Raw genomic sequence first — 12569 nt, 5'->3', positions numbered from 1 at the left:
TCATCAGGCTGCATCATGGCCTCGGTGAACTGCCCCTCAGAACTTTCTGCCTTCTGACCAAACTTTCTATCTCCCAAGCATTTTGGTCATCGGAAAGAGTTATCTCCCACCATAGCGCACAGACATTCAGAATCGTATACTTTAGTCTCTCATGAGTTTGATTGTCTTGAGTCATTTTCTACATGTGCAGTCAACTCCAGGTCATTAACCAGGCTTAGGGATAGGCCCAGGTCCCCAGAACATCCCCAAGATGATGTTCCTTAGCCTCTTGGAAACCAACTAGCTGGATTCTTCTCAACAATACACGGCCTCATCGTCATCACCTTCCAACCTACATTAGGGTCCAGTTGGACCTCAGGTGGGAAACAAGAAAGATGTCTTAGGTGAGAAGCCCAGGAGGCCATTTCATTCTTTCTGCCAGGAAGCCAGTCCCCAAACAGGTTGAAAATGTCATGACAAGACAGCCCTTGGGGGAACCTGACGATTTGGGGCCCCCAAATAGAGGAATTCCATGTATTTGATATTAATCTGGGCTCCAATAATAATTATTATTCATTTAGTACTTATTTATGTATAAGTACTTTAGATACAGCAACCCATTTGATCTGCATAATGGCCTTTAGGACAAGTCATATTATTGTCAGCAGAAGCCTTATTTTAGAGGTAAGGGGAGTATGACAGAGAGTGGTTAGATCATTTGCCTAAGGTCATGCAGTAAGTTGTGGAGCTGGGATTTGCACAGACTGAGCGACCATGGCCATATTTATAAACTTTTAAGGTACAAATCTTGGTAAACGATGGAAAGTGACTCAAGGCACACAATGTAGGATATGGCATTTCTTCCCAGTAAAAAGCTCGTGATTCTAGACGTATATTTTTCTTCTAATAGAGGAAGGGGCTTGTTTATGAACTAGATTGTGAGATCTGATAAAGATTGTCACATACTGAAAGAAAAGAAAAGAAAGGTAGAAAGTAGAGCAGGCCTAGTAGGGCAGCTGCCTTAGACTCCTGCCCCAAGAGTTCAGGGCCTCCCAAGCAGGAACAAGGTCCTGGACATTCTCACTCTGCAGCCTGGTGTGTAAGCCACAGAGGGTGGGAAGAGCTGGGGATGGCGGTCGGATGGTTTTTGGTTTGACTCTTCTCTTACTGGTTACTAATCTGCCTGAGTCAGTTTGCCCATAAATATCTCTCTTAGATGGCTAATGTACAGATTTAATGAGATATTAAATACAAAAGGCCTGGAAAGTACAACATGCTCAAACAATGATAATTCCCTTTCCCTATATCCTCTTGTCTACCTGTGGGAAGTAACCCAAAAGGAGAAGAGTGTTAAGAGATCATCTACTCCACATCTGGAGTTGCCTAAATGGAACTTGTTTGAAAAAAAGAAAAGTCATTTCAGATACTTGTAGTTGGATGCTTGTCTGGTCTAAGGAATGATGCATCAAACAAGTCCCCCACCAGGCATCTTCAGAAAAAAGGCGAAGTTCCATCAAGTGGAAGAGGCAGGAGCTGGGGTGCCCATGGGACCACGTGGCAGCCCCTGCAGCCTCAGCCTGCCTGCCCCTCACTAGGGCATGGCACGAGTCTCACCCGGTGAGCACCTCCTGAGAGACCAGCTTTTCAATCAGGCTTCAGCCAGGAGCCTTCCTGCAGTACTGGAGAGTACTGCTCCTGGCTCCACCCGGAAGAACAGGTCTAATGGTAAGCTCTAGAAGTGTCCTCATGCTCAGCCCTTCCTCATCCCTTTCTCTAGGGAATGAGCTGCCTACAGGGGACACACATTGGGGTCTGCTCCTCCATACTCTAAGATTTAAAGGGCCCTGCCTTCCCCAGAGGGCATCCATAAGGCTGGGGGGAAAGTCTGCTTAATACAATATTAGGAAGCCTACTTGCCGGTTGATGGAAATCACATTCTCTAATACCAGCCTTGTCAGTCATAAGGGTGATATTAGTCTCTGAATTCTCAATAGGCCTTAGAACTTAAGTAAAGAAAGAAGGTGTTATTTATTGGGCCTCTTTAAAGACTCCACTGGGTACCAATGGCCAACCCTCTAGAGAATAAATCCACCACTCTACTAGGGTGTTCATGGAGGTGAGAATAGGACCCAGGATCATGGATGCTCAGAGCCTCAAACCTAGTGCAGAAGTCTTCTTGATAGAGTCTCTGGAGGGGGACAGATGGATGCTAGAAATAATAATCACTAATGTGTACTGGGTGCTAAGAGTAGACCCCAGCTAAGGGATTTAAGCCTGCAAAGTTGGCATTATCATTACAGGTTGAGCATCCCAAATCTGAAATTCAAAATCCTCCAAAATCCAAAACATGTTGAGCAACAACATGATGCTCAAAGAAAATGCTCATTAGGGTATTTCAGACTTCAGACTTTCAGATTTGGGATGCTGAACAAGGTAAGTACAATGCAAATGCACTGTATTCCAAAATCCAAAAAGTTCCAAAGTCTGAAACACTTCTTGTCACAGCATTTCAGATAAGGGAGACTCAATCTATATTACAGAAGAGGAAACCAAGGCTCAGAGAGTTTAGGTGGAGCTCAAGGTACACAGCTGGTCAGGGGCGGGGCTGCAGAGTCACTCCAGGTCCATGCTTCCCACCGGGCACTGTGCTGCTTCCAGCATGAGGTGCCATCTCCCCACTGTGACCCTGAGGAAGACCTGGTCAACCCTGAGCCCCTCTCCTGACTCAGGGCCCAGTGCCCTTTTCACCACACCTGTATGAGCAAAGTCAAGGGCGTCCTCAGGCTTTCTACTCCTTATGATGAACCAGGAAGCTTGGGCTCTCTGGAAACACCCTTCTGGCTGGCTTGTCAGCAGCAGAACTCTCTGTTGTCTCTGTGTGTCCCTTCCCCAGGTGGCCACTCTGGGAACCACATCCCACTCCTACTGCCAGGCTGTGTGCAGTACATGGTCTCGTCCCTGCCAGCCTCTCCTACCTGTTCCTAACTTCCCCTTGGTTTTGCCGAGATGGCTCAGCTTCCCCCAGGCCCTGCACTCACTGATGCCTCGATTCCTCCAGCTCATAAAACCTCGATCTCCTCCAAGCCAATGATTCCTAAACTTGAGTCACTCACACACCACTCTCATGATTTTTGCCATGTCTGTGTTCCACCTATATGTTTATTTACTTAACATTCTTTAATTTAACTAGCAATGGGCCAGAAAGCCAAGAGTGAAGTCCCAGCTCTGCCATATACTACCTTTGTGTTGTTGGGCAAGTTCTATAAACTCTGTGCCTCAGTTTCCCAATCTGTATAATGAGGATAACAACAGTGTCAGAGGGTTGCAGTCAGGACTCAGTGAGCTACTGCAGGTAAAGCACCAGAACAGCGCCTGCACACAGTGAGCACTGGGTGAGTGTTAGCCACCGCTGTCATTACGTTTATTTAAAAGGGAAACTTTATATCCCTACCTTAAATGGAAAAATCAGTACCACTTACGACAAATAGAGAGTTATAAAAATAAATAAAATGAAAGCAGTTATTAAATTCTTAGCTATTGCCTACCAAAGGCTCCATGCCCAAGGCCTGTTCTCATTTTCTCAAGAAGGGAGACAAGCAAGGGTCAGGAAATGTTGAATACACAATGAGGGTGACCAGCTTTCTGGTCTGCCCAGGGCTTGTCCAGTTTTAGCACTGAGAGTCCTGCGGCAACCCTCATCGCCGACAACCCTGGACAGCTGGTCACCCTCCCTCAAACAGGGGCTTTCTCCTCGATCCAAAGGACTGAAAAGAACTTAAGCAAAAATGCTCTTACAATGTGGTTTCATGTGTTTGAGGCTGGGTCAGTATCCCACCTCAGAGAGAGGAGTCTCCAAATGCTAGAAATGCTTAGAAAATCCACCATGCTGTGTGTGCAACTGAGATAGTCCCCAAAGAAAAACCACATTTGCAAAACCCCCAGAGGAAGGGTGATTAAACTGTGGCTCAGCTAAAATGACTCGATATTATGCAACCATTGAAAGAATCATGTTTTGGAGAATCCTTAATGATATGAAAACATGATGATAGATTGTTCAGCCAAAAAAAAAGTAGACTACAAAATCACCTTTCTAGTAAGGTCTTAGTTTTATAAAATAGAGAGAGATGTAAAGAAACATACCATAATATCAACTATATATATATATATCTGAGTATTGGGATCCTGGAGGGATTTTTTATTTCTTTATATTTATTTCTGAATTTCTTATTTATATTCATTTCTATATTTTCCAAGAAGGTTTAGCAAGGAACATGCATTACTTTTATTACTAGAAAAAACTGAATAAAAATTATAAATAAAAAAGTCATAGAAAGAAAGTAACCAGACCTGATTAAGCCCAGCCTTAGCAAACTTTTTTATACATCTGTTACCAGCTGGGAAAGAAGGTTTTCTGACTGTCACCTGCTTTCCATCTCCCCTGGAGAAGCCTTGCTGAGAAGGTGGGGCTCGTGCAAGGTCATGGGCATGGGTTGCTCTGCCAAGGCCCTGGGTTTGAAGGCCCATTGGTGAGGCTGCCCTGGGCTGTGGCCTGAACTCAAAGTCTGGTCTCCAAGGTCCACGGGGCAAACATGACATCCCCTTTCCCTCAATTTGTGACTTTCCCCATGATTTGGACTGTGACACTCAATAACTGCCTCTGAGACCCGAGTTACTAAGGAGAGGCAGGGTGACATTTAGTGCAGGAAGTACCCACTTCAGACCCAGGCTGCCTGAGCTGGAGCCCCTGTTTACCACCTCTCAGCTGTATGCCTCTCATGGACCGTGATGTCCTCATCTCTGACTCAAGTATGAAGTTAAACAACAGATCTAGCTCAGATCCTGGCAAAAAGTAGGAGCTCAACGAATATCAATTTCCTCCGCTCCTTCCTTTTACATGTACTACACAAGAACTCAGTTCCCCATCTCCCTCCCCTGACTCAAATGGCTCTCCAAAGGGCAGGGGCTGGGGCAGGGGCAGAGTCCGAGGATTCCTAGCTCCCTTCTTCCCATCTACCCAGGCCTCTGCTTCTCCTCGGTCAGCAAAGAGAAGCCCTCTGCTGAGTGCCAAGCCACAGGGAGGACGGCTGAGGGGCAGCCCAGGCTCTGTGGGGCTGCCCAGAGGAGGCATCAGGGTGGGAAGGGTGGGTAACTTGAGGCCTCCACCTTGCTGCTCAAGCCAGACTAGACGAATCTGACCACGCAGGCACATGTGCATAATAAACCCGGGCTCTCGTTTAACCAGAAGCCACCTTACAAGCCTTATGTCCACTTATTCATACAAAAACAATGATCCTGAGCACTTAGGATGCTTCTGACATTGTGCTGGGTGCTGGACATACAGGAAGGTGGGAGCTCTGCCCTCGTGGGGCTCAGTCTGCTCCTGCTGGAGATGTGAGGTGCATCCGTACACCTTCTTTACCAGGATTTAGAGGGAAGAGGTGGGGCTCTTTGGGAAGCCAAGAACCCATCATGTGTAGCTCTGCCCATCAGGCAGACAATCTCGCTGCTTCTCACGGACTCACAGAACCCCTCATCCCAAAACTATGACCCCCTTCCGCCCCCTAGGAATTCAGTTTCAAGTAGAAGGTGTCACATGGCCCTAACTTCCTCACCTGAGATACTACTTAAATTCCCAGATTTGTCACTTGGTGGCTGGGTGGGCTTGGACTAGCCATTTAACATCTCGTACCCTCAGTGTCCTTGCCCACAAAATAGAAGTAAAGACACGTCCCTCGTAGCACTGCTGTGAGGGGGACGTGAAATCCCTTGTGGAAAACCTCAGAGCTGTGGTGCAAGGGAGCCCTGCTTGCCCCTGCCCTCTCACGAATGCCAGCCATGCCGCCTGTCTGTACTAAAATGCCCCCACCTGCAAGCTGAGGGTGGTAAGAATAATCCCTCCCTTGTAGGACAGTGGGATTTTTGAGTTACTGTTTGGGAAGGGCATAGAACAGTGGCCAGTGCATAGTAAGAGCTACATGTTTGCTCTTTTATTTTCTTTCAGAAAACATTTATTGTGATAATTGATCATGTTGTAGCAATTACCACATAGTTATCCCTCACAGACAAACGTAGAGGGAGCAGGACTTTCCACCAAGCATAGAGGAAGGCACAGCAGCTGTGACTACAAACAGCAACCCCAACATACACACACACACACACACACACACACACACCACTGAATGAATCATGGACCAAGCAAAATGACAATGACAACTGTTTTGTCCATTGAGTCAAAAATCACAAGACACTATTGGAGGCAGAAGCACACCCTGCACTTGCAGTTGTGTCGAGGGGCAGGAGCACTGGAGTTAGAGTATACAGACCTGCGTTTGAGTCCCAACTCTGCTCCTTCTTGGTGGTATGAGCTTAGGCAAGCCACTTAACCTGAGTTTCTGCCATCATAAAAGTATGGTGGGGGGGAGGCAGCTGGGGTATAGGTAAGTCCACCTGCATGTCGTCACCCCCAGGACCTGACTCCTTATGCCCCAGCCTAACAGTCCTAGGAAGCTTCCTCCTTTTCCCTGCAAAAGACCCAGCTCAGACGAGCCCTTGGGCTGCCTTGCTCCCCCGGCCACCTCAGTGAGCAGCCTGAAGGGTGTCAGGGGACAGCAGCTGCTGAGCTCCGGGAGGCCGGGGTGCTGGCCAGGGGTCCCAGACCCCGAGTTGCTGTTTGCTCAAACGCCAGAGCCTCTGTAGCCTTTTATAACCACTCACTGGGCAGCAGGGAGCAAGACAGCTGGGCCTCTTTCTGGCCTCTGGCTTCCACCGGCCTTCCCTTTGGAAAAAGCCAGTCTGCCCACTCTAGGAATAGTTTCAACACAGAGCCCTGGAGGTGAGCAGGGCTGGGGCACAGGCCAGGGCACAGGCCCCCCTCTAGGGAGCAGGGAAAAGGCACAGGTGGGAGCAAGCTGGAGACAAAAAGAGAGAGGGAGACACATTGAAAACAGGGGCTGTGTCCAGAACACAGGATGGAGGGGCAGAGACAGAAACAGGGGCAAGTCAAGAATGGAGACAGGTCAGGCCAAAACCGGGTTCAAGGTCAGGGCACAGGGGGACACGGAGAGACATAAGGAAGTACAGAGGGGACAAAGCCCTGGCTGGCAGGCTTGCCTAATCTGAGGACCCATCTATTGCCACAAAGGGGCCCACAGGAAAGCTAGGAGTGGCGACCCCCTGCCGGGACCCACATTTTCACCCTGACCTGTGCAGCCTTTCCAACAGCAAGCAAAAGGAACACACTTTAGTTAAGTTAGGACTGGCAAGATTGACTTCTTATTTAAAACTTAAGACAACAATGACAACAAAAATACTCAGCCAAAATGCCACCCAAGAAAGCCGACTCCCCTGGAAAGTTAAAGTTTAGCGCCCCCCATCCCAGCACCCTGTACCTTTAAGGAGGAGAACGTTCCCTCTGCTTCCCAGCCGAAGAGGCAGGTTATTCTAGGATGCAGCGAAGGCTTACCTAAAACTGAGTTATTCCCCTTTCCTCCTCTGGCCAGCCTCTCTGCACTCTGGGGAGCTTTTACCATTTAAGGTCAACGTTACATCTGGCTCCAGAGCTCGGAGCTGAGCAGCCTCTGGCTGCAGAACCCACGGCCGCCTCCTCCTCCTCGGAGAGGAGCTGGGACTTAGAGCTCCGCTGGGAGCCCCCTCTGGCCTGGCTCTGGGGGCTAACGGCAGGGAAGCTGGCCGGCTGGCCTGCCCCCGGGCCCCTCCCACAGACACCCACACAGCAGATGGCAGTGCCCATGGCAGATCATGCCGCTGGACACTGTCCTGGCCAGATGGGGACGAAGGGGACTCTGCAGATCTGCCTCCCAGGCTAGAGTCTCCAGCAAGCATGTGAGCCGGGATAAGACCCTGGGCCAGCGCCAAGAGAAACTGGGAATGTTTCCTGTCCTGGGGATTTGGGGGCTGGGGCTGCTCCCACCACCTTAAACCCTTGGGATTACCAGGGAGAAAGGCCTGGGAGAATCAGCTAATCCCAGGGTTGGCACAAGCTCCAGGGGTGCCAATTCCTGCTCCCCCACTTAGCAGCCCTATGGCCTTAACATCACGGAGCCTCAGTCTCCTCATCTCTAAAGTGGGAGTAATTGTGATAATATCTAACTCATTAGGTTTTTAGGGGGAATAAATGAGATAATGTTCAAGTGTTTAGCATAGTGCAGGCATCTCATAAGTGCTGGGTCAGCATGAATTAGCTCCCTGCCCCTGCCCAGACACAGGAGAGGAAGGGCTGCCTCTCTCCTGGAGGTCCACACCCTGTCCTTGCACGTTCCTCACCTGCATTTCAGTGCAGTGCCCACTCAAGGCCAAGGTCACAGAGCTCCAAGCTTAGGGCAACCCTCATGGGGACTTCAGCCCCTTCTGGGGTTAGAGACAGCACAGAGAAGCCCTGTGCAGGGTTGCCAGATAAACTGTAGGACACCCATTTAAATTTTGGATAAACATGGGACCTACTTGTACTAAAAGATTATGAGTTATTTATCTGAAATTCAAATTTCACTGGTCATCCTATATTTTTATTTGCTAAATCTGGGAAACCTAACCCTGGGCCATGACTTGCCACCCAGAAAACCTTAACCAGTCATGGTCGAAGGCATTAGGGATGGGACCGCCAAGGCCTGTGGCCTCAAGCCCTCCTGGCGATGGCTGCAGAGCTGTGCACAGCCCTCATCCCCAGCTCCTGGCCACATGTCAATCACCCAGTGGTGATTGACACCCAGTGGAAGCAGGCCTTTTCCACAGAGCCTGGCCCATGGGGCCTCCATCCCTGCCCCTCCCTCAGGCACGTAGCTCTGGACTGTCTCTCCTCCCTGTTGTTATAAGAGAGATCCCTGACTGGGCACAGTGCATGCAGTCTGCTACTGTCCTAAATAATTATATATTGGTAGATGAAACCAGAAGAGGCTGTCTTGGGTACTAGCCATGCTTTCTCTCAGGCGTCCACACCTGTCCATGTGCAGGTACAGCCTCCCCCTGGCAAAGCTACATGGTGGTAACTACTAGAATTGTAGAGTCTAGAAAGAATTTACCAAAGTCTTCAGCACTGTTTCTCCAACTTCGGTGTGCATTAGATCCCCAAGTATGAAGCTCCAGGTTCCTCTTCCAGAAGTTCTAGTTCCATGACTCTGAAGTGGACCCAGAAATCTGCATTTCAATTAAGTCCTTCAGGTGATTCTTAATGTGTTTTGCCCAAGGCCCCCATGTTTAGCCCAAAGCCCCCAAGATCCCAAAACGTTGATCTTGGGGATCGAGTAGCAGTCATGACAGGGACAGCTGGAAACCAGAGGTTGAGAAGGAACCTAAGGCTTTGTGTGCATGTGAGTGTGCACGTGCCTGCGTGTATGTGCGTGTGTGTGTGTGCACGTGTATGGAACCAGGTCTTACATTGAGCTCCAACAATGTTCCTAGCACTATATATTATAGATGCTTTACATAAAAGCATCGTATGTATTCTCACAAGTGCCTTAAACCTTTCCAGCAAAAAGTAAACTGAGGCTGGAGGAAGTAAAACCACTTGCCTCATGTTCCACAGCTGGTAAGTGGTAGAACTGAGATGTGAACTTAGATGGTTTTTCCCTAAATCTCTGTCCTTTTCACCACTTTGCCTCCCCTGTAAGCCAGGGTCTCTTAACCTGGGGTTCACGGATGGCCTTCAGGAGGCTCTGAGCCAACTGAAATTGTATGTAAAACATTGTGTGATTTGTGCTTTTCTTGTATTTTTCTTTCTGTGGGTAGAGGCCCATAGCTTTCACTAGACTAACAAAGGGTCACATAATAACTAGTTTAAAGCACAGCATTAATACAAGCATTTCTTTTTTTTTTCTTTTCTTTTTTTCTTTTTTTTATTTGAGACAGAGTCTCACTCTGTTCCCTTGGCTACAGTGCCATGGCATCAGCCTAGCTCACAGCAACTTCAAACTCCTGGGCTCAAGCAATCCTCCTGCCTCAGCCTCCCAAGTATCTGGGACTACAGGCATGAGCCACCATGCCCAGCTAATTTTTTCTATATATATTTTGTTGGCCAATTAATTTGTTTCTATTTTCAGTAGAGACAGGGTCTCGATCTTGCTCAGGCTGGTTTTGAACTCCTGACCTTGAGTGATCCTCCCACCTTGGCCTCCCAGAGTGCTAGGATTACAGGCGTGAGCCACTGCACCCGGCCAACACAAGCATTTCATAAAACACATTACTGGTGGGTGTGTAAAATGGAACAAGTTCTATAGAGCACGACTTAGCACTATCAAGATTATAAGGTTCACACTCTTTAACCCAATTCCACTTCTAGAAATTTATTCTACTAACACACTCCCACACTTGGGAAATGACAGATGAGCACATTACTCATTGCAGCATTGTTTAAAAAAGCAAAAACATTGGAAACAACATAAATAGGCAGCAATTTGGTGCCATAAAGATAGATGGAGTGCAGCCACAACAAAGGATGGGAAGCCCTTGGTATACTGATATGAAAAGCCTCCAAGAGAGATTATTAAGTGGACAAAAGAAGATAACAGAACAATGTCTATTGACTGCTACTCTTTGAGTGAAAAAAGATTGTGTATGTATGTATGTATGAATATATATTTCTTGTATTCACTTACAAGTCTATATGTGAGCATGTATACAATCTCTCCAAAATTAGCGCAAGAAATGAATAATACTTAGATTAGTTGCCCATGTGCAGGTGAACTATGTGGCTGAGATAAAGACTCTCCACCTGGCTGGCATGGTGGCTCAAGCCTGTAATCCTAGCACTCTGGGAGGCCAAGGCAGGAGGATCACTTGAGGTCAGGAGTTTGAGACCACCCTGAGCAAGAGTGAAACCCCATCTCTACTAAAAATAGAACAATTAGCCAGGTGTGGTGGCATGCGCCTGTAGGCCCAGCTACTGGGGAGGCTAAAGCAGGAGGACCACTTGAGCCCAGGAGTTTGAGGTTGCTGTGAGCTAGGCTGATGCCATGGCACTCTAGCCCAGGCAACAGAGTGAAACAGAGTGAGTCTCTGTTTCCAGAAAACAAAAAAAAGACTCTCCACTGTATATCTTATGTATACATTTAAAATTTTGAATCATATGCACAAATCATGTGTTTACATTCAAAGACAATAGCAAAACAAAAGCATTGCCATGAACAGGGATTTAATCAATTCATCTTCCAGCACTGCTCCCCCCAAGTGTCAAAGAGTGTTGGCAGGATCCTGACGAAGGTAAATTTTGGTTTTACTTTTTACTTTGGAATAATTACAGACACACAGGAAGTTGCAAAAATATTATAGCATCCCATGTACCCTTCACCTAGCTTCCCCCAGTGGTGATATCTTATATCACTGTTGTACAATATATTTCAAAACCAGGAAATTGGCTTGGGACATTACTGTTAGCTGGACTGCAGATCTTATTGAGCACCTTGGGTGTGCCAGCATAGTGCTGGATGGGTGAGGGATGTGGCAGGAACACCTCAGCCCTGACCTCAGGCAGTGTGGACTAGCGAAGGCAATCCATCTGCCAAATGAGAATAGCATCGTGGAGGCCTGGGATCCAGCAACGCACAAAGAGTGCTGACCACAGCTCTAAAAAAGGAACTGTGTCCCTTGCTATCCTGGTCATGGAGCTTCACAGCTTGCCCAAAAGCTGACTTTTAATCCTTAAAAGAGCATGTGCAATTACTCTGGCTATATTTATCCTTGTTCCTGGAGCCACACAGGGATTTGGCCTCTCTCTACCAAAATCTTCAGCTCATCACTCATTCCCATCAGAGACGGTCATGTGTCCTCAGCATGAAAGCAGTGGGCAGCAGAGGCACACTGGCACACGGCTCAGGGAAGCTCCCCTGACAGGCTGTTTGACCCAAGGCCAAGAAAGAAGTTTCAGCCTCTCAGGCAAAAAGCACATCCCGGGGCCAAGGGAAGCCAAGCGAGGAGAAGCCACTTCTTGCCAAGAACACTGCCAGCTCTGGGATTGCTTGCGGGGGTGACCTCACTGGGAGTTTGACGTCTCTGCCCTTATACTTAGGGACTCTGTGATGTGCTCAGCACTTAAGGGGCCCCAGATGAGTACGTGAACAAGTAAGAGAGCACAGCGGCAGCACCCAGGCCACAATGACAGGTGTCCTGTACTGAACTTGGTGCCAGGCACTGGGTCAGCCACGTTACATACGAGGTCTAGTTCATCCTCGCCAAATCCATGTGGTGTGGGACTTCTCGCCCCCACATCCTAGATGAAGCACCTGAGACCCGGGAGGTCAGGGAGCTTGCCAATGTCTCCCGGTGTGTAAACCCAGACCTTGATGACTCTGGGGTCCCCAGGGCTCGGGTCTGAGACAGCAGACCAGGAGCACAAGCGTCTCTTCTCCCTGCTACCATCCCGTTGGAATGATAGCAAAGAACTGCTTAAAAAGGAATACAGCCTTAGCCATGAAGAGAACGGGAGGGAGGGTAAGCACAAGTAAACGTACCTGGAAGCCACTGAGAGGATGGGGGAATGGTGCCCAAATGCCACTGGGAAGGGCATACATTGGCCCCGACCCCTAAGAGGTTCTGGACCTGAGAAACCAGGTATGACAAGGGCAGGGATGAGACACGAGGCC

The 12569-nt window shown here is 48.3% G+C and overlaps 1 protein-coding gene across 2 annotated transcripts in view; it reads right to left on the bottom strand.

The window, feature by feature from the left end:
* Positions 1-7563, bottom strand: part of IRAG1 (inositol 1,4,5-triphosphate receptor associated 1) — a 122393-nt gene extending 114830 nt beyond the window's left edge. The window contains exon 1 of one of the 2 annotated variants that reach the window (XM_012755811.2): positions 7368-7563. In XM_012755811.2, coding sequence (XP_012611265.2) covers positions 7368-7508 — 141 coding nt within the window. In that variant the 5' untranslated portion in view covers positions 7509-7563. The remainder of the gene's footprint in view (positions 1-7367) is intronic. The other variant, XM_012755812.2, reaches the window with a different exon arrangement.
* Between the last annotated feature and the right edge of the window lie 5006 nt (positions 7564-12569).

The sequence above is a fragment of the Microcebus murinus genome, chromosome 4, assembly GCF_040939455.1.
Source record: "Microcebus murinus isolate Inina chromosome 4, M.murinus_Inina_mat1.0, whole genome shotgun sequence".
NCBI lineage: Eukaryota > Metazoa > Chordata > Mammalia > Primates > Cheirogaleidae > Microcebus > Microcebus murinus.
Note: the sequence above shows the minus strand (reverse complement) of the source record. Positions and strands in the feature narration are given on the sequence as shown.